The 22,789-nt window shown below is 42.5% G+C and overlaps 3 protein-coding genes across 4 annotated transcripts; 2 read left to right on the plus strand and 1 right to left on the minus strand.

Annotated features, from left to right (window-relative positions):
- Positions 1-398: 398 nt before the first annotated feature.
- LOC6584469 (receptor-mediated endocytosis protein 6 homolog) lies at positions 399-10,373 on the minus strand. 2 transcript variants are annotated; one of them, XM_032732116.2, is made up of 8 exons: positions 10,167-10,373; positions 7,497-7,656; positions 7,258-7,404; positions 2,262-6,052; positions 1,325-2,161; positions 1,169-1,265; positions 947-1,097; positions 399-898 (listed from the first exon to the last, which is right to left on the minus strand). In XM_032732116.2, the coding sequence occupies exons 2-7, from the start codon at positions 7,641-7,643 to the stop codon at positions 957-959; spliced, it is 5,160 nt and encodes a 1,719-aa protein (XP_032588007.2). In that variant the 5' UTR covers positions 7,644-7,656; positions 10,167-10,373; the 3' UTR covers positions 399-898; positions 947-956. The 2 variants fall into 2 exon arrangements, with proteins under 2 accessions (XP_032588007.2, XP_043867643.1); XM_044011708.1 differs by lacking the exon at positions 10,167-10,373 and adding an exon at positions 9,822-9,970.
- Positions 10,374-10,872: 499 nt separating this feature from the next.
- Positions 10,873-11,699, plus strand: LOC6584470 (protein BUD31 homolog). Its single transcript, XM_002010089.4, has 2 exons — positions 10,873-11,074; positions 11,221-11,699. The coding sequence occupies exons 1-2, from the start codon at positions 10,981-10,983 to the stop codon at positions 11,559-11,561; spliced, it is 435 nt and encodes a 144-aa protein (XP_002010125.1). The 5' UTR covers positions 10,873-10,980; the 3' UTR covers positions 11,562-11,699.
- A 5,778-nt stretch (positions 11,700-17,477) lies between these two features.
- On the plus strand, positions 17,478-18,310 carry LOC6584471 (protein sisterless A). Its single transcript, XM_002010090.3, has one exon. It carries the CDS (start codon positions 17,577-17,579, stop codon positions 18,165-18,167), a length of 591 nt encoding a protein of 196 aa, XP_002010126.1. The 5' UTR covers positions 17,478-17,576; the 3' UTR covers positions 18,168-18,310.
- The last annotated feature ends 4,479 nt before the right edge of the window (positions 18,311-22,789 follow it).

Consider the following 22,789-nt stretch of genomic DNA (forward strand, 5'->3'; position numbering starts at 1 on the left):
TAGAACTTTCATAACTCTCAATCATAGATACAAATATCATTTGCACAAAGAAATTCTCAATAATAATTGAGAGTCATATATGTATAATAAGAATATATTTGCATCAATACATACATATATAATCAATATTTTTCTTGCTATCCGATAAACCTTTGACTCTCTATAATAGATACATACATCTATCATTTTCAATGCTAACTACAATATATCACATAAGTATATGTATATTGTAGTAATATATATAATACATTATGTCAAATAAACCCCATGTCTCTAGGTGTTCAGGCATGAACATATGAATATACGTATGAATGAAGTGTATTCGTTCACTAGGGAAACTAAAATTTCAAACACTTATCTAAACTATCGATTAGAAAATCTTCAATGAAAAAATTCTATTTCATAGTTTTTACATATTTTATTTTGTGTTACACAATAAGGAATATTAAGTTGATTTTCATGTTACGTGCATGTTTATATATATATATATATATATGTAGCTAAGTATATGTATTTATTTTTATATGTGTGTGTGTGTGTACTAAGGTACCTACTAAGTATGTACGGGTATACAAATATATTAGGCGGCCATAGGGGGGGAATTTCAATTTATTGAGCAGCTGCCGCGATTATTTAGCCATGTTGGATTTGAATATTAATAACAATGTTAAACATGAATACATATATGAATATATATGCATATGTACATATCAGCAACTATGTGAAGTATTCAAATGATTTTTACATTATAGAGAGAGTAGAGACATTTATATATATCAATCGATTACTGGACACCAAGTTAAGAACAGAGAAACATACATACATAACTCAACTCGTTGCGATCCAATACTTTTAGCTTAACAAATATCTGAATATACATATATATATATATATATATATATATATATATATATATATATATATATATATATATATATATATATATTTATAACAACCTAGTCCAAATAGTCCATAGTCTTGATGAACTTAACAACGGAGCCAAACAGCGTCCAGTAGAACTCATCCTCGCCGTACAGCTTCTTGCCCAGAAAGCAACTGATGTATTCCACGGTAGAGAGCAGATACGGGGGATTAGCCTGGCAGGAAATATAGAAATACATCGTTTGAGTATTCAGGTGGCAGCTGGAGTAACTCTTGCGACGCTTACCATGATGACAACGTAGATGAGCACGGGCAAGATATCGTCGGCGGCTGGCACACGGGGACTGGACATGCGCAAGAGGCTCATGATGCTGGAGATGCAGCTGCGAAAGGAGTTCTCAATGTAATACATGGAATACTTGATATACTAGGCAACACCTACTTGATGATGCAGTTGAGCTTCTCGCGCGGCGTCTTGTAGGCGGCCATGTAGCACAGCTGCTGTTGGGCGAACGTCCAGGGCGCCTCGCCCAGGAACTCCTGGGCAATGCAGAGGGCTGGATGCGCCGGATGGACAAAGCGCTGCAGCTTGCCAATGTGCGCCGCCAGCACGCCGTCCCTGGAGACGTCGGCGTCCTCGTTGGGGAACATCACCTGCTCGTACATCTGCTCCAGCAACAGTCGCTCGATGGCCACGCGTGCCGCCTCCCGCTGCCAGTCGTTCTGCAGCCCGCTGTCGGCCAGCTCCTGCAGCAGAGTTTCGATAAACTCCTCGATCAGCTCCAGCCGCTCGTCGCTGACGCTCAGCTGGGCGAACTCGGTCTGGAAGGTCTGCAGCTTGGCCTGCTGACGACCCAAATAGAGACGGACTAGCGATTGCAGCAGACAGCGCTGGCAGCTGCGCGCCTCCCCGCGCAGCCGTTCCTCCAGTTGCTCCAGCTGCTCGGAGCGCAGCAACAGCTGCTGGCGATGCACGAGCAGGTACTGCAGATAGCTCTGCCTGCGCTGCAGATCGTGCTGCAGCTCCAGCAGCAGCTGGCCATGCTGCGGCCGCTCCAGCTGCGCCAAACAGCGCAGCGCCTCCGCCACATGGGATATCTGCGGCAGGCGCTGCAGGCTCGTGCACTGCGCCAGCTGGATCTGCAGATACAGCTGCAGCGGCGTCGCGTCCAGCTGCCGCAGCGTCGTCTGACGGAAGTCGCCGCTGTGCAGGTCTGTCTTTGAGAGAACCGTGCGCAGCTTCTGCTTGACGCTGCTGAACACCACGCCAGGTAGTTGCCTGCACACGAAAGAGGCAAAGAGAGAGAGAGAGAGAGGGAGAGAGAGGGAGCGACATGTATTACATGCAATAGACAGAGATAGCAGCTGCTGCTACATACCCGCCATTGATGGCCTGGCCATGCGGCTGGGGCAGACCGTGGCCATTGCCCGTGGAATCGGAATTGGTTGCCTCGCTGGAGCTGCTGACCTTGCGCCTGTACTTGGCCAGAATGTCCTCGCTGCTATCACAGAAGTGGGCGCCGAAGCTGACGCAGGCGGCGTTGCGATCGAAGCTGACGCCGCGGTTCGGATCGCTCAGGCCGCTGCTGTGGTTGCTGATGATGCAGCGCTGGTTGGCCGCCGCCGATGTCGACGCCGACGCCGACGCCGCCTTGCTGCTGTTGCTGCGCCGATTCTTGAAGATGCCCTGCCGCAGCTTGTTGAGAATGCCGGCGCTCTGGTCGCGCTGATCCCGCTGCGCTCGATGCTTGTCCTTGTCCGCGCTGGCATCGAAGCTGATGCTCTTTGGTATGGCGCCGGTGGCCTTGCTGGGCTTGCCTTGTGCGCCAGCTGCAGCAGTAGCTGAAGCAGTGACGGCTGCTTCTGCTCCTGCTCCTGCTGCTGCTGCTGCTGCTCCTGTTGTGGCGGCGGGTTGATCATCGTACAGCTGCAGCTGCTGCGCCTGGGCACAGAGCAGCTGCAGCTCCTGCTGCTTGTCGTCGTCCGTCTTGGGCTTGAGGGACAGCAGCGCGTGCAGCATGATCTCGTGGTTCTCGTAATTGAGACTCTGATGGCGGCGCTCACTGCCGCCGGCCAGGATGCCGTTGCGTCGCCCATCCTCGCTGGCCGTGCGCTGCTCCATGGAAATGCGACGATGCTGGACTCCGCTGCGCATCTGCTGCTCGATGCCAAACTTGTCCATCAGCTGCTGCACCAGGCCCGGCGGCTCCTCCTTGTCCTCGCTGTAGTCGCTAAAGTCAATCAGGTCATGGTGATCGTTGGCTGCCATCAGCTGCTGCTGCTGCTGCTGCTGCTGCTGCTTCTTCTTCTTGTGGTGATGATGATGATGGTGATGGTGGTGATGATGATGGTGATGCTGCGGCTGCTGCTGCTGCTGCTGAGCCTGGCTGGTCGTGGTCGGCTCCTCCAGGTTGAGGCTCTGATTGGAAATGCTGCTCTCCGCCGACGTCTGCCGGCGCATGCAGGCGATGCCCATGAGCGGCGTGCTCTTGCGGCCCTCCGCGCCGCTGCACTTGTACTGCTGCTGGAAGCTGCTGTCGCCGCTGTCGCTGCCCAGGCCATGGTAGCTGGTGCGCACCGAGCTGCGAGCCAGCGAGGAGGCTAACTGATAGAGATGCGCATCCTCGTACGAGTTCACGGCGTCGAAGAAGGCCGAGTCCTCCTGGCTGCGCTCGCTGGCACTGGCATTCCCATTGCCATCGGCATCCGCATCCGCATCCGCATCTGCATCGCCGTCGCCGTCGCCGCTGCTGCCCGGCGTCTGTTCCCCGTCGTCCAGCACAACGGCTGGCACCATGGGCGCCACAATGTCGGATTTGGCGGTTATGCTGGCATTGTCGTCCGTATCGATCTCGGCCAGCTTCTCGGAGTCACTGGCCAGCACATCTGTGCTCCAATTGGACTCCGAGCGCTGGTCCGAGGCGTCCAGCGATGGAGCCGCTGCTCGGGCGAGCGCCTCCACCACGAAGTTGTTGTTGTCGCCGGGCAGCACCACAGCGGACGGTATCAGGGGCGTGGCAAAGTTGCGCTCCCGCTCCCTGTCCCGGTCGCGCTCCCGCTGCTGCTCGCTGCTGGCGTCCAGCGTCGTCTCCGAATCGCTGGCCAGCACATCCGTCGACCAGGTGTCCGAGATGATGCTCACGTTCTCGTCGCCCTCGAATTTCTTCAGCTCGAACTTGCAGAACTTGTCCACGATGTCCGAGCGCGCCTTGGACAGCAGCATCTTCTGCATCTGCGGCGTGGGCCGGGCCGCATGGTGGGTCAAGTCGCCGCCGGCGCCATCGCCATCCGTCACCTGGGACGAGGGCGTGTCGCGGCCACTGATGTTGGGCGTGCCACGGCCGGACACATTGGCGGACACCATGTCCGACAGATTGTCATCGTTTTCGACGTCGTGCGCATCGCGCTCCTGCTGCTCCTCCAGGTCCAGGGAGCTGACCACCGAATGATTGGCCGAATGGGCCGCCTCGCTGATCGCCTCCAGATTATCCGAGTTGCCAATCGAGGCGTCGTCATGGGGCCGTCGCATCGCATCCAAGCTGCTGACATCGTCCGCATTGGAGGACGCGGCTACCGCCGCCACAGTCACGGGCGCAATGTCCTGCCCGATGCAGTTCATCTTCAGCAGGTCCTCCTCGGTGAGCGGCTTCAGTTTGTTCTTGGACGCCGCATTGTAAATGCTAAACATCAGCACCTGCTCGTCCCCCTCCACTGGGGTGTCTGCATCTGGCGCAGCTGAAGCAGTTGCCACAGCTGCTCCATTGCTGGCACCGCCGCAGGAGCTGAGGCTGGTGTTGCTGCCGCTATGCGAGGAGGAGCACTGCTCCAGGTCGCCATTGTGCCCATTGGCCGAGCTGCCATTGCTCAAGTCACTCAAGGGATTGTTGCTGCTGCTGTTGTGGTTGTTGTTGTGGTTGCTGCTGCTGCTGCTGGCGTTGTTGTTGTTGTTGTTATTGTTGGTGGTGGTGTTGGTGTTGGTGTTGGTGTTGGTGGTAAAACTCATGCCCTTGGCCAGCTTCTTCTTCGTCGCCTTGCCCAGCCGCAAGAGTCCCTTGTTTGGGCGCTTGCCATTCTTCTCGGGCGACACCGATTCGGGCGGGGCCATGGACGCTGCTGCCGGTCGGTCGCCCTCCGGCTTGGGTATGCGCGAGAGGATGCGCTGCAGTCGCTGCCGCTCCTCGGCGGACACATCGTACTCGTCACGCGCGGCCAGCAGGCGAAAGAAGTCGGCGAACTGCTGCAGCTCGCGCTGATTGATGGCCAACTGGGCGCGATCGAAATCGCTCTGCTGGGGCAGAATGGCCACCACATCCTCGCCGGTCTGGCCCAGCAGCAGCAGCTCCATCAGCTGGGTCAGCTCGCTGGCCTCGTCGCTGAGCGCCATGCGCTGCAGCAGCTGGACAATCTGATTGAGATTGTGGCGCATCTGCTCGCCCACGTTGACGTCGATGATGCCCTGCAGATCGGCGCTGACGATGGCGGGGCAAATGAAGTGGGTGAAGACCAGGTCGGTGAGCAGCTGGCGTATCTCGTGGTCGCTGTGGCGCTGCGTCTGCCGCAGCTGCTGCCCGAGCGTCTGCAGCAGCCAGCGCAGCGAGCTGGGAAACAAGGCCCAGCTCTGCTGCAGGCTGCGCACAAAGCTCTGCGCATGCGCATGCAGCTTGCCCAGCGTCTCGGCGTGAAAGCGCGCCACGCTCCGCTGGTACTCGGAGCTGGTGTCGTCCTCGCCGAAGCGCCGCTGTCGCTCCCGTGCCGAAAAGCTCTGCAGCAGCTTGTGCGGGTCGACGTCGAGCAGCACATCGTGCTCGCTGAGCACCGCCATGAGCGGCTCGTGCAGCGCCGAGGTCAGAAAGATTCGAGCGGAGAAGAGGGACTCAACGAGTCGATGATAGAGCCTCGCAAAGGCGCTGCCATTGGTGCGCAGCAGGCGACGCGGCTGCTCGCTGTTCAGCAGCTGCAGCTCGATCAGCTCGCGCAGCAGCTTCAGCAGCAGCTCCACATCCTTAGTGTTGATCGCGTTGCCGTAGAGGCCCGTTGCGATCGTGTGGACGATCTGCCCCAGCTGCGCCGGCGCCAGCAGCGACAAGCGATCCGCCGTGGCCAGCGACAGGGCCAGCAAATACGGCGTATTGTACAAGTAGTTGAACAGATCCTCATAGGCAAGAGCGTGCTGGAATTGTTGAATTGAAACAGAAAACATTATTATTCATTGAAGAGAATTTCAGAAAAATTTCTGTTTATGTATTTCTAGTCGAACTCCTTGTCTAACAGATGTTTATAAGTAAATTAAATTCAAGGAAAATATAAGCTCATATATTTCTATATTAAAATATATCTAAATAAATATTCCTAATTGAATTTAATTTTAAGACAATTTTAGCTAATTTATTTCCATTCTAAAATATTCAAATGTGTAAAACAGAAAAACGTTCCTAGTTCTATTTCTAATCTAGATGATAAGCTATATCGATATATGTATGTATATACTTATATACGTAATTCCATGTTCCTATCTCTTTGATATCGATAAGAATCAATTTTGAGCTTTGTTTAAATAAACGGTATAAGCGAGCAATTGTTGAGGGTATCAGAAGACATATCATATTTATATATTAAAGTCTGTCTAACTAATCAGCTGATAATAGCTGAACTATGTAACTTGGATAATATAATATAATAGTTCCCAGTTGAGTACATACAATCTAACGATGTAGAGCTATATGCCTGCAATGGTATCGTATACTCGTAAACGATGCCAACTCTATGGACATATCAAAGCTAATTAGCAATACATATATGGCAAATGCCAACAAGTCTGGTCGGAAGTGTCTGACTAAGAAATACGCCGAGCTATTCTAATCTTCTATACATGACACGCAACACTCGCTGCTGCTTAAATCGACTCCGCTGGTTATCCTGATCAAAATTATATACTATATGGATTCACTTCGCCCTTCTTCCACTTCTATCTATTATAAACTGTAATATCATAAAGCCAGTCGCAACTGGAATTTGACTGGCATAGCCTATAATATAGTCGCCTACGATACAGTTGCTGATAGCCATTACAAATTTACGATTATATTTACAATTTACGACTTAGAGTTACCGACTTCCATTTGAGCTAAAAAGTTTCCTGAATGTAAATAACTACGCATAAAGCAAGCATCTACGCTGTAACTGTATCAGAGCGAAACAAAAACATATTTCCTCCATTTACATGGGATGTTCTTTGTTGTCTGGGCAGTCCAGAGCCAGCTGATATGCATGGATATACACCCTATACACCATATATACATCGTGTTCATACAGACTTCTGTCAATGTCAGCTCCCCCTTTTTCTCTCTCCCTCTACCATATTTAGTTGTTACACACCTCGTAGGGCAACACCTTCTTGGCGTCCACGAATTTCGGATTGTCGTAGGTGCTCGCACGTCGGCAGCAGAGGAACGGATCATGATCCGTTCTGGCCAGCAGCAGATCGTGCAGGTTCTGTCTTTGTTGGGCACAGATGTACGCCAGCTGAACAGAGATCAAAATGGATTGGATATAGATCATTAAGGTGAAGCAACAATGAGACGTGACATTCTTGATAAACAAATATGGGTGCGCACCTCGGTTATTGTCGTCGCATTCGTCTCCAAGGCTGACGTGAGCTGTGCAAACGCCGCCTGTTCATGCTGTATGAAGAGCTGTTCCTGCCGCAGGGTCCGTGCCAGATCCATGATCTCCAACAGATTGCCGCCAGCTGTGGGCTCCATGGTGAGGCCCTTGCTGTGGAGTCGAACGAATTTGAGACATTATAATTATATTTCATTTGAATTCCATTTACTACTATATTTTATTTTATAATATTTTATTTTATAATATATTAATAGAAGGAAATCAAATTATTCCCATTTTAAATTTGTATACACCAAAAATTTTCTTGGGAATTAAATTCTCTTTGATCTCTCAAATTGCATGACTGGATATTTTATACATATTGTATTATATATAATATGTATATATTTATTTATAGTTGATATCTTATTGTATCACAACTTTCTCTGATGTCGAATTGGAAAACTATTTGTATGGCAATTAGCGCGCATTTGTGATGCCAATGGGCTGACGGATTCACTTACATTTATCTGATAGTACAGCTGGTATATGTATGTGAAATAATACATACACATCTACATATACATATGCAATCAAACTAATGTAGCTGAACAGCATCAGCTCATGCAAAGCGTTACTGAAATGAGCTATTGCCTGAGCTTATCAACCTGTTTTTTGTGTTTTTTTTTCTTTCCTGAATTTGACGACGAGTCCAAAATTCCATTTGCAAATTACAAATCTGTTAAACATACAAGATTTCAGATATATGTATAATGATTCCTAGCTTAAAAATTAAATATCTATGTATATACATATCTCTGGGAGTGAAAAATGAAATTGTGAATTTGGGGCATATAATGGAGTGTCTAAAAATAAACAAATGTATTTTGCCATCACAGAGAGAAAGAGAGAGACAGAAGGAGATATATATGTATGTATATACATATATTGCAATGTTTTCATGAGCAAATAATTGGGCCATAAATATTGTTCTCTGGGAACCTGAGTCGATCATACAAAGTAAACGGAACTCGTGACGAATATGTGAAAATGCTCACATATTGCGATTATTATCATTATCTGGGAAAGTGTTTGGATCGCCTCCATGTTATGTAAAGCAGTAGATATGTATGTGTATATAAATATAAGTATGCTATGGTCTGAAGAGCTTTGACATTTTGGAACTGATTTAACATTTGGTATACAGGAAAAAGATCATTAATGGCAATTTATCATGCAATCATTAGTCAAACGCATTATATAATATATGTAGTACGTCTCTTAAGTTATAGTAAATTTTTGGACTGCCTGTAAAAGTGTCCGAATTTATATTGGCAAACTGGACCTGGAAATTAGTTTGGTTTGTATGTGATTTTTGTCGACTTGTAGACTATCTTATCGATATCAGAGCGCAAGTTTCGTTGACTTCCAAGTCTTAGCGAAGCTTTACACGCCTAACAAATTAGATAAACGCTATGACCAATTTGCAGGTAACCGGCAAAACAATGACTGGGCTGCAATTGAAACTGTTTTATAAATACATATGTAAATATAACAGTGTATGGGTGTATAACAATATGTACATACATATATGTATATGTATGTAACATATATTTTGCACAAAATGGCAAAATTAAAGGAATGTGAAAACAAAAACCAAACAATACAGATTTAGTGCGCTCATTACACACACACACATACATACACTCGCACACTCATACACACCCACACACACAGCGACACAGACACCCCGTAAAGGGGGCGTTTAAATGTGCCAGCAGATTGGGGGTGGCGATCTCTCTTTGTGCACACACATATAAATACACAAACATACACACATTCACATGTGCATGTGTATGTGTGTGCTTAAATTTGTTATTTTACGTACCATGCACTGAATACAACGAACGCGAATGACAATCAAAGCGTACGCGCCAATCGCCAAATGAATGGAAATGCAATAGCAATCGCTATTGGATGGGCAAAGGGAGAGCAACAGCAAAGAGGAAACAGCGAGAATAGGCAAGCAAGTGAGCGAGCGAGAAAGCAAGTGAGAGCACGCATTAGGCGAAGGCCAAGTGCTTCTTTGTTGTTGTAATTGTTGTTATTGTTGGCGCTGCTGCTGCTGCTGCGGGCGCTACTGCTGCTGTTAATGTCTTCTGTATTGCCGTAAAGAAAGCCAACGGACTTATGAATGAAAGTGACGCGTTACAACAAATACGAGCAAAGAGAGTGAGAGGGACAACTGCGTCATAACAAACCAATAATAAAGCATACGCATGTACACACATACACATGTATATATGTATATAGCGTAGCTCATAAAATTGTCTTACTTTAAAGTTAGGCGCTGACACACTCATACACAACAGTAGTTCTTAGGTATGGTTATTTGCCCATGTAATTAGCTAGTCATTTATCATTTATTGTCACAATACACACGAAACACACAAAAGACAAAACGAAGTGGACGCCTCCGCAGTCAGCAATACAACTGTTTTATAGCGCGTGTGAAGCTGCGCTGAAGTTGTGTGGGTAAGTTTGCCAAACGCTTCACTGTGGGTTGCTGCTGCGGCTGCTGCTGCACATTCACATTTACATTCGCATGCACACAACACACACATCCAACGAAACAGACTGATATCTTTTCGACTGCGTCTGTTGGTTTGGGCTCTGCTTACTTTTGGATTTGCTGTATTGGATTTGTTTAATTGATGTATTCGTTGACTGTCTTAGCAATTGATAATTGCAATATAGGACTAAATATATATTTAACAATAATAAAAAAAAAACAACAACAAAATTAGTTAAATATCAACCACACGCGACGGCCAAATAGAAATAACAAAAACAATCAACTCATTACTTCTACGATTACATATACACTGAAGTGGAAAATAAACTGCAACCTGTTATCGATATATTTGAACAACTATCTGTGCGGCCAGTCTGCCTTTTGCAGCCAGTGCTACCAGATCTCCAGGGCTTAAAACAACCAAAACAACAATTCAAAGAAGCTCTATTATTATTATTGATATTTTGTTTTTACTTTTATAGCTATTCATGTAGAATTTCTGAATTTAATACTTCTAAATTCTCTATTTGGCTGATATAAGTAATTTATTGCCTTCCATTCGAATATTCAAATATTTGCCTGTCTATTTCGATGAAAAAATGCATCGATAACGTTCACCTATTGATTGTTAAATATGCAATATTTTATTTTTATAGAAATTTGACATTTATTGTTGCAACATAGCTCCCTCCAACCTCTATTTCAAATTTTTCCCAGTACTTTCCAAACGGCGAACTTGGCGGGCGAATAATCAAATCGATAGCAGATCCGACAGTGCTGTGTATGCTTGTAATACGAGTGTTTTGTAACACTATAAGATTCTAGCATTCGACAGCTGTTTGCGCTTCATTTTAGTTTGCTGTCATATTGTGAAATTTGTTCCTGAAGCATATTTAGAAAAGAATATATAGAAAAATATCATGCCTAAAGTACGCCGCAGCCGCAAACCACCACCGGATGGCTGGGAGCTTATCGAACCGACACTGGAGGAGCTGGAACAAAAAATGCGCGAAGGTATGCACAAAGGCTAAATGCCGCCTCATGTACTGCACATATACAGAGATATATAAATACATACATATATATGTATGATGTGTGGATGCAAGTGTGTATGTGAGCTGCTGGAATATTTGCTAAAATTTGAGTTTATTTACTTGCAGCTGAGACTGAGCCACATGAAGGCAAGCGCATCACAGAGTCGCTGTGGCCCATCTTTAAGATCCATCACCAGAAGACGCGCTACATCTACGACTTGTTCTATCGCCGCAAGGCCATCAGCCGTGAGCTGTACGACTACTGCCTGAAGGAGAAGATCGCCGACATCAATTTGATAGCCAAATGGAAGAAGTCTGGCTATGAAAATCTATGCTGCTTGCGCTGCATCCAGACACGCGACACCAACTTCGGCACCAACTGCATTTGCCGCGTGCCCAAGTCCAAGCTCGAGGAGGGTCGCATCGTAGAGTGCGTCCATTGTGGTTGCCGTGGCTGCTCCGGCTAAGCCCTTCACTAGAATTTTTTATACATAATTAGGACAAAAAATAGATAATTAAAAAAATTTTTTTTCTTGCTGACTTGATCGAAACTTTAGTTTCTATGTAAATAGCTCGCATTGTTCGATCGCCAATTCCGCAAAGATCTTACCAAAATGTAACTGAATCGTATGGTACAATGACAATTGTTTAGTCACTTTGTATGCAATATATAAATTATATACTGTTTTATATATGTATTTTGTGAACTAGTCCATAAGTATTTAATATAATACAAAAAATATCTACAATTGCAAAAACAATTTATATGTCAAGTGTTTTTATATTTGTGGGAATTCCAGAGTTGCAGACGTTTGAGCAAAAACTGTTTTAGCTATACTAGAAACTATCCTGACCAGCAATAAATTCAAATTGTTTTTATTGAATCGAGATCTGTTGGTCTCAGGCCCCTATATCTTAGTCTGATATCGATTTCATATAAAGTTTTTCACGAATTTAACCAATAGAGTGCTCCCATGGGCAATGCTGAACTAGATGATATCTTGTACTGAATATGCTGATCTTCTAGACACACACATACACATGTATGTTTATACACATACACACAGCACATAGAACTGTGGCCCAGCTCCTGGCCTCTTGAAGTTTGCTCTTTACTAACGTGGGTTTTAGAAGCACAATGAGTTGTTCTAGGCATTGATAGGTAGAATTGCAATGGATGAATCAGGTAGGAAACTCTATATAAATTCGAATGTAGTACATAAGTAATTTATATTAATTTTAGAGATAAGGAAAAATGTAAAGCTAACTAAAAAAAAATAAATAAATAAATTACTTTGAAAAAAAAAAATTAAATTAAATAAAAATAATAATAATAAAGTAAATAAAAATAATTCAATCAAAAACAAGTAAGAAGGCTCCAGTCGAGACTGCTCGACTGGGAGATACCCTGAACCCTCCAAGCTGATATTCTAATCATTCTGCACTTCTTCTATGCACACATACATACACATGCACTTATAAGCACGCGCTCTGCTAACTGCGCAGTAAGCAGCGGCTACGCTTGGGCTGCGCTGCAATGTGGGCAATATTATGAGAATTTATTAGTTGAATAATTTCTCTTGTAGTAAAAGTATCTTTATGAAACTTTCAGAATGTGTTCATATAGTTAAAATGTGTGTACATTCCAAAGCACAAGTCTCTAGTACTTGAAATGCGTTTTTTACAAATTGGGGGCGAAGGGGGCGTGGTATCCAAAATCTGTAAATTACAAAATCTTTGTGTCTATTAACTCTATATACAACGCAAATTTGAAGTCTCCTGGTTGAAAAGTGTTCAAATTAGGCTGAAAAAACAATGTCGATTTTTCGATTATTCTCGATAAAAAAGTTATCGGATGAGTTATCGAAAAAATAAAGCAAACTCGTACTGCCTATGATATACACGAGTATGCATGCCAAATTTCAGCTCTCTAGCTCTTATAACTTCTGAGATCCTTTTGCTCATACGGACGGACGGACGGACGGACGGACGGACGGAGGGACGGACGGACGGACGGACGGACAGACGGACAGGGCTATATCGACTCAGCTCGTCGTCCTGATCAAGAATATATATACTTTATGGGGTCTGCGATGATTCCTTCTGCCTGTTACATACTTTTCACAAAACCATTATACCCTGATTTCCCATTTTCAATGGGTTCAGGGTATAATAAAAATAATAAATTTACAAAAATAAATATTTAATAGATATAACATGAAAAGTAAATATAAACTAAGAAAATGAATTTAAAAATTAAATTAAATTAAAATTTACACCTGACATACTTAAATTTCAATTTGCTAAAATACCTCGTTCAAGGTAAAGCATTTATGGCCTTAAGTCCTATAAAACGAATTGTGCAAGCACCTCTATATATAGTTTAACTGAAAACAAACGATATCTTTATTTTTCACAGCTAAAACAGAGATACTTAATTCATCTATATCGTATATTGAAATATTGTAGAGCTTTGTGCACAGGCGCTCACCTTGATGATGGCCATGTCGCCCACGGCGCTAAGCGTAAAACTCCGAGAGAAGAATGAAAAAGAAGAGTTGTCAAGGCTCAAATGAATGCCTCAAAATCCTATTTTATTTCCATACACACACTATGTATATAGATTTATATATGCATGTGTGTGTGTGTGTGTGCAAAACATGTTTTGCCATTTTGTAGTAAATTCTCGCCACAAATCCTATTGGGTGGGCGTCCATTGCTGCCTGTCAGTGTGTGTGTGTGTGCACACCCACACCCACACACACGCATACACACACGTATCGTATATTTTAATTTAATGCCCTGAGCAATTTATTACTGCGCTGACATAATTCAAACTCAATGGCATTGGCATTGGGGGCTTCGGCTTTACAATGTGAAGCTGGGTTTGAGGCAGCCGGCGAACTGTCGCTTTGTGTGCGTATTTATGGGGACCTGGACTTGACTGAAGTGGACTGGACTCGCCTTCAAGTGTCGGCCACTGCTTGGTGGGTGGAGGGGGGCGTGGTGTGGCCTCTGTGCTGCTTTGACTGGGTCACAATTCGAAAAAATGATTATAAATGGCTTTTTAATTATACTTATGACCAGTTTTTCTCTCCTTCCCACTCCCACTCACTCTCTCTTTCTCTTTTTTTTTTCTATCTCTTTTGGCAGCCAACTGGAAATAGAACCGCATTTTCTATCATCATATTTTGTATTATAATACAGCTTCAATATATTTTGTGTGTGTGTGTCTGCTGCTGACAGAGCTCAGCTCAAGGCTTTGGGATAATTATATTTGGTCTAACTTTTTCCATCAGACTCTCAGCTCTTCTCGTGCTCTTATCCAAATGAATTTTCGTTCAATTGTTGATGTATGCCCATAGATATCTATTATATCGTATTAGCCAGTCTTGGTCGAGCTCGTTAAAATTTTTGAAGTTTAATGACGCCTCCGAAACCTAATGAAGTGGTAAGTGCATTTAATTCGAATAGAATAGAGCTGAAAACACGGAGTAATTCTGAGCACGAAAGTTATTCTAAAGCGGGTCATATAAGTGGACAAAATATTTCGCTAGCTGAAAAGGAATAAAGGGGAAAGAAACTTTTCAGAGACTTATCCTTATCGTTTCATTTGCTGCTTACAGGGAGAGTTGAGGGAGAAAGGCGACGAAAGAGATATAGAGAAATAGAGCTAATGAAATACTGGCATACAGACATACAGAGAGGGCTAGATTGTATAGAGAAAGCATAAAGAGGCAAAATGAGCGAAAAGCAAAGAAAGGAAAATCAGTGTAGCAGAACGAGAGTTATATACAAAGTAACTGAGAAATCAAAAGATAATCACATAGAGCGAACCATAGAGAGTGTTAGAGATTGTAGAATGAAAGGGAGAATTGGAATGATAGAGATAAGAACTCATGCTAAATGAGAGGAAAGTATAAGTATGCTATGAAGCACAGAGAAAATGAGAATGAGATAAAACCAAAGAGAAGAGTGATGATAAGCGATTTGAAGTAGAGGGAGAAAAAGACAAGGAGGCCGACAGCGGGAGAGTATGCTGAAAAAGACAGAGTATGGGAGGAATACATATAGAGAAGAAGATAGAAATGTGAAACATTATATGATATGTGAGTAGTAAAGAACTGCATAAAAAGAGAGAGAGACAACAAATACACATATAGAGACAGATAAAAACCTATTTAGCATATTGCTTGATTTGATTGAAAAACACATCTGCAATAGATTATGCGAGCCTCGATGACATATATATATCCTGGTATTTATTTATTTTTTAAGGCCTCGCCTCATATTTAAACAAAGTGGCGACATATTTATTTTACAAAAGTTTCACTTAAATTGATGACATTCTGACTTATTTGGCCGTTTAAAAGGTTTCCATTAAACGTGGCATTTTTCGGGCGCAGCTACAGTAATTGAGTTGCCTGTCAGCCACTATTGAGGAGTTCTCTTGTTTTCGTATTCGTTCCTTTTGGGCTGGGTGGGGGAGGTGCTGTTGTTTTTATTGTGAGGCCAGGGGCACTTAATTTAATTGTTGTGCCGAGTTCTACCTGCATGCAATCCAATATCCATGCGGCAACAGGCAGCAACATGTCCGCCAGGCCTGACAAATCGCTGCGACGCGACCAATCCATCAAATCAAAAAAACTGTCTACCTGCCGTGCCACTTGCCACTTGCCGCTGCCGTTGCTGCTGCAGTTGCAGAGCCAACGAGCCGCAGGTTAGAGCCAGAGACCCAGACGCATGTTGATTGGTTTATGGCTATTCGCTTATCGCAGTCGCAGTCGCAGTTGCAGTTGCCTCTACACTGCCCCTGCTGCATCAACAGCACACTCTCTTCCTCCCTCTCTCTCGCTCTCTTTCACTTGTGCTCTTATCAATGTGTGCGAATGTAAATGCCAGTTACTCAGCTGCTTCACTGTTGACAACCCGCCGATAAGCCACACTTGAACTTGGCTTCGTGTTGACCCAAAACTGTTTGCTTAGCCAACATCTGAGTAGATGCTTAAGCAAAGCAGATTCAATTCGATTTTATATATATAACGAATACATGAAAGCTATATGCACATATTGTATATATGTATACACATAATTTTGTCTTTTTTGAATATTTTTCAGTCTATAATAGATTTAGACGCTGTAGAATGCAATGCTTGGATTTTTAATAGTCTACAAAGTTTTTTTTTTTTTGTAAAAACTGATGAATTAATATTATTAATAAGCTATACATATAATATCATTAGCTAATAAACTAAAGGTTTCTCCGTACACATGGATATATTTCCATACCAATGTTATTTTTATACAAATAAAAAAGAATACAAAAGATTGAACATAATTTTTACAAAAGATGCTTTTCTGTTGGGATTTCTTTAGGTCTTACAGGAAAAAGCCTTTCAATAAAATTTTGTTGTCTATATATATTATTTTTGTGCTAAGCAGATTATATTTAGATTGTATTAATATTTTCGTAATTTTAATGGCGTTCCCTGCTTCGACCCAATTTATACATCATATTATAAGCTTAATCTAATTATTGCCTATAGCTTATTCCTATATCATTTACACACAGTTTGAGCTCTTGCATGAAAATCTTTGATATGTATTTGATCATTATAAATATATGATGCAAGTACCTCAGCGGGCCACTGATATTTTAAATTTTTTTATTATTCTTTATTAATTATTATGAATAATTCAGAAATATAGGAAGAACGTATTATTATTAATAATTATTATAATATTATTGTTATGATTAATTATTATATTATACTCATTATTTTGATAGTTTTTCAAATATATATTATCTGAGTTTGTTGTTAGTTGGAAACACTCATATATTAAATTATATATAAAAGTTATATGTAGATAATGTATATAAAGATAATATATATTTGTATATATAATATATAATCTATCAATTGATTTATATAATATTTTAAAATGTTTGTACTCTTAGAATATTTATAATTTAGTCTGAATGCCTGAGAGATTTTTGATTTTCTACATCACCATAGGACACGGATGATATGGATAAGGTGACTCTATTCACTTTCAGGTGTGCCAGCTTATATATAAATACGTATAAAATCATTCAATGGCTAAATCGGAAACAGAAGTGGGCAGGTCAGTCCGATGCTGATGGGTCAGTTAAAACCCAAACAAGTCGCACGCTAATCCGTTTGTTTACGTGACTTGGTCTGGTAGGGTTAGCCGGGTCGGACAGGTAGTGGGCCAGGTAGGCGTTGCATGTGGTCGCGGCACAATGGGGATCATAAAATGGTCGTAAGTTGGTTGATTCATAATGGGACTTGACCTGCACGGGTTGGGCAAGGTCGGGTCGTGGTGCGTGGTGCGTGCCTTGGTCATCTATAAAAGCGAAGCGCAAGCAAATTACGGACAGCAATTGCAGTTCTGATTTCGGGGCGAGCAGATCGATAGCCGAAGGCGATAAGTGAAAGCGCAAACAGACGAACGGAGCTATGGAACAGAGCAACCTTTATCTGCACAAGTTTTACACCCAGCTGGGCCACTACCCACTCCACGGCATCGGCGTGCATCCGAGCAAGCTGCCCGCCTTGCACAGCCACAAGCCGGAGCAGATCGATGAGCTGGTCGCTGTGGAGTTGCAGCACCTGAAGACGCACTATGCGGACGAGGAGCAGCGCTACGTGGACCAAATGCTCATCGAGAATCCCATTGTGGTGGAGCGACGTGCACCACCGACCACCAAGCCGCAGGCCACACAGGTCCATCCCATGCAGACGAAGACGCAGAGCCAGACCTCGACTGGTGGCAACAGCCGTGATGCACAGCGTCAGCGGGCAGAGTCCTGTCGCAAGTCGCGCTACAACAACAAGATTAAGAAGGCCAAACTGCGCTTCCGCCACAAGTTCGTCTGCAGCCAGCTGACGGAGAGCGCGGGCGCACTGGACTACATGCGCGACGTGATCGCCCAGGCGGAGGCGCAGCTCATGGCGCGCGGCTTCAGTCGAGTCGCCCTGGAGCGCATGCGTCAGAACTTCGGCGTGGATCGCTGTGGTGCAGCGTTAGCCACCAACATGGACCACTGAGGACAGAGACCGCCTGGCATTATAGATAATGCTAGCCTATAGTTGTACAAAGAGACCGAGTCGCAGAGAGAGAGAGAGAGATAGAGAGCTAGATATTTAAGTTATTCTTTAAGCCAAGTTATCGTATTATTAACAATTTTTTTTTATTGTTTTTAAATAAATATAGAAAAATATTACAAATAATTAATCAAGCTGTTTACTTTGTATGGGCTGATCTTACTACCGATAGCTATATTGCAGTTATCGATAACACTAACATTCAATCAGATTTGCTTTTCGATAATGAATATAATGAATTCGAAGATAACTGTAAGATAACTTCACTTGAAGACCTTACTTTGACTTACTGAAATATCTCGAAGGCAACGTGGGAGATGCCATGGCTGCAATAATATTGCATATGTTGGACAGAGTCATCTAAGACTGAAGCACTGTAAGGAATATTTATGTATATAAATATGCAAGGTTTATCATACATATATCATACATACGGGCTGTAGCTTCAAAATAAACTAAAAAACAATCACAGTTTTCATTTGATCGCCATCTGTTGCTCTATAGCTCTTAATTGGTCAGACAGCCTAAAGAGAGCGAGGCACAGTGGGCGATTTTTTTAATTTGGCACACAAAAATTAACTTAAGTTTTTATATATAAAAAAATATATATGTATAAACAAATATATGTAAAAATTTATTTTTAACATTTTGATTTTTATTTATTTTGTTAATTCGTCTTTATTCACAAGCTGTCGACTTTTCAACATAAAGTATTTATGTTCCTCTAATTTATTAAAGTTAAGTTTTAATAAACGCTTCGGTTTTAATATTTTTAAGATAAATTTTTTTTTTTAATTTAAATGTAATTTAATTAATAATATGATATATTGTTACAAAATACTCATTTTAAAATAATTTTTCTTTATATCTTCTCTTATATATACTTTTATAATTTTAGCTGAATTCTAATTTATAAAATAATTTATAATTATAATATATAATTAATATAGTGAGTTTGTTTTAATAAATGTTTCTGTTTTCATACTTTTAAAATGATTTCCTGTTTTTAAATAAATAGTTTAAATTTAATTTAATATATTGTATATTTATACATTTATGTATATAATATTCATCTTAATATAATTTTTCTTATACCTTCTCTTATACTATGCATGCTTTTATAATTTTAATTGAATTCAAATTTATAAAATAATTTATAATAATAATATATAATTAATATAGTGAGTTTGTTTTAATAAATGTTTCTGTTTTCATACTTTTAAAATGATTTCCTGTTTTTAAATTAATAGTTTAAATTTAATTTAATATATATTTATACATTTATGTATATAATATTCATCTTAATATAATTTTTTATTATACCTTATCTTATACTATGCATGCTTTTATAATTTTAATTGAATTCAAATTTATAAAATAATTTATAATTATAATATATGATTACTACAGCGAATTTGATTCGTGTATAAAATAAATAGCTCTTTATCTAACTTATTTTATTTTTTTAGAGTGCTGCAATGCAGCTGCAATAATGCATAATTGAGTGTGATTAAAACAACAATCAGACCAATAATATTTCAGTTTAAAATAATATGCATATACTCATTCGCATACACACATACATATGCATATCATTGTCCGCATTGCGACTGCATTTAAGCCAGTTGCACTTGGTGAATGCGCATTTGTGGCATAAACCGATTGTCGCCTGTGATAGCGTTTGCCAATGCACACGGAGGGTATTTCGATCAGCTTGAGATGACGATTTGTGCGGCATTCGACACTCGGCATGGGGCATGGGGCATGCGGCATGGGACCTGTAGTCTGCAATGGCTTGTTAGGCAAATGGAGTGGCAACTGTTTGTGCTGGCAGTGACGATTCGCATTCGTTGCATGTAATCCAATTGCAAGCCGGGGGCATCAAAGCGACGGAAAGTCGCTGCCAGGCCACACGCAGAGCCCGGCTGCCAATCTGAGCGGATGCACAGCTGGCTTTGGTGCTGCAGTCGCAGTCCTCTGGCTCTGAGTCTGCCGTTGGCTCTGCCCAGGTGCTAAATCCGCCTTGATTGCGTTTTCGTTTTTCTCCGATTCTACTTCGCCTCTTTTGCCCCGCCTCTCGTCGTCTCTTTTTTGTTCACTTACAATTTGTGTGCCAACAGATGTAAATGCAACGGAACTTATAGCCGTCAGGGCCATGGGTAGCGCTGGGGCTCGCCTTTTTATGCTCATTCACGAATGTGAAATGAGCATATTGATTTTGTGTGGTTCGCTATTGAAGGCGGATACTGAAATTGGACACAATGTGCCAAGATTTGCCCGTTCCGCTCTCCATGGGCGTGGCATGACGGAAAATGAATTTTTTTGACAGAAACCATGACAGTTAAGGTGCTAAAGAGCTGAAATTTTAAATATATACATTACTATACCCGTGTTGCCAGCCCAAAATAGTCTCATTGTGGGCGTGGCAAAAAACTGTGCTTAGGCAGTCTAAAGTTTTAGAGCTAGAAACTACAAATCGAACGACTTAATTGCTGTTGACATCCCCCTATACACATATACCGATTGGGGGCGTGGTTAATACGTCTATCAACGTTTGGCTAGTGACTGAGTATTCTGCAGTCGGTAACGCTCGACCGCAGCATTCATACTTGGTTTTTTTACTTTTATTGATACAATTCTTTCTTTCGCTGCGAAATGATGTGGAATTAAGTGCATAAATATATATGTATGCATTCTCTACATATACAATATATTATATATGTAAGTGTGTATATATTTATACTCTTGTGTGTGTGCGTAGTATTTTGGATGCAAGTGGCACATTGCTCTGTCCAATGGCTGTGGCAAAGCCGCAAAACGCATTTTGTGCTCATGCTTAAAATTTCATTTTCACGTGCTACGTACAAATGATTTCATTGCGCTTCGCTGCACTGCACGTCGACGTCAGTCGCTCGTTCATTTTCGTTTTCGTTTTCGTTTTGGGTCTGGGATCTCGTCAGAGCTTAGCGAAGTGCATCTAACGGCCTCGTCATAATAACAAATGACAAAACGTTCCCCAAACTTGCAGCTTGCCAATTTGATTTTATCGCCTTGGCCATAAGCCCCGCAAATGCCGAATGGCCAATGGAGTCGCTTAAGGCGATGCGACGGCAGCATTTCAATGAATACGTTCTCACTGGCAATTGTCTTGATGCAGCTTAGGGGGTGGGCGATGGGACGGCAGATGGCGTGCACTTTTGTGTCGTCACACCTGGCGTATGAGCGATAAAGTACCGAAACGAAGTTGCTGCTGCTGCTGCCTGATAGACAACGTCAGCAGACTTCAATTCAATGCACGTTTCTAATGCGATGAATTGCTTTTTCAATTTTCCAATTTATTTTTCATTTTGAAAACGCAGAGTGTGTGTGTGTGTGTGGGAAAGCAACCCAAGCAGAGGGTCCGAGCTGCGAAAGAAAAGTGTAGCAAGAGTTTATTGATGGTTTCTGTTGGTGCAGCTGGCAGCGACGCAGGCAACGCATGAGCTTGATTCTGACTGAGGCACGGCTGGCTGTGCCACGTATGACCCACACACACACTCAGACACGCAGGCAGTGGCCAATTTTTTGGACGAGCGCAGCGATAACTGTGCGCACTGCACAGATGTGCAGAAAATATAACTTTGCACTTGCCACTCGTTTGTCGAAGTTTGTTTACAATCGAGCTTGCTTGATTAATAAATACCCTGTATTGTTGAGTTTTAGCTGGCTATATTGATTGCTATGATAAGATCGCACTCACTCTCTCTCTCTCTGTCAATATCTCTGGCTTTTTTATGCCTCACTCTGCCTCTCTCTGTCACTCACTTAATGTCTCCCATCATTTGTCTCTTTCTCTCTCTCTCTCTCTGTATATCCCTCTTTTTCTCTCTCTGTATATCCCTCTTTCTCTCTCTCTGTATATCCCTCTTTCCCTCTTGCTATCTCTCATACTGCCTCTGTCTTTATCACTGCTTCTCCCTGCCACTCTCTTTATTACCCTCTGTCTGTCTCTCCCTCTGCTTGTCTGCCTCTCTCTCTCTAATCCTCTCTTTATTCCTAAATTACTCTCATTCTCACTCAATCTCTCTATCTCTATCTCTCTCTTTAATCCTCTCTTAATTTCTACATTACTCTCACTCTCACTCTCTCTGTCTTCCTCTCTCTCGCTGCCTATTACACCTTCTTTCTTCCTCCATCTCCCTTTCCCCCTCTCCCTCTCTTGCTAGGCCTTGCATGTATTACCTAGTTGGCAAATTGAGCATCGATCTGACTTGAATTTGATATTTTCCATAAGCCAACACTTTAAGCGGATTAAATGGGTTCACAGCTGAGTTGAGTTTACAGGAATTTTGGGTCAGTTGCAAATTTTTGTAATCAATTGTATTTACTTACCGAGAATCCATTGAAATGGGAACTCAGCACTTGATTGCAAATAATAGATTGGATTGAATATAACTCAGAATCGACGCACACTTTTGTTTCATTTGAATGTTATTTTAGTAAAATGTGTATATAATTTCTTATTAAAACAAGTCTTGGACATATTAAAACAAGTCTTGATCTGTTCAAAGTCTAGGCCAAACCAA

The sequence above is a fragment of the Drosophila mojavensis genome, unplaced genomic scaffold (genome assembly GCF_018153725.1).
Source record: "Drosophila mojavensis isolate 15081-1352.22 unplaced genomic scaffold, ASM1815372v1 contig_136, whole genome shotgun sequence".
In the NCBI taxonomy this organism is placed as follows: Eukaryota; Metazoa; Arthropoda; class Insecta; order Diptera; family Drosophilidae; genus Drosophila; species Drosophila mojavensis.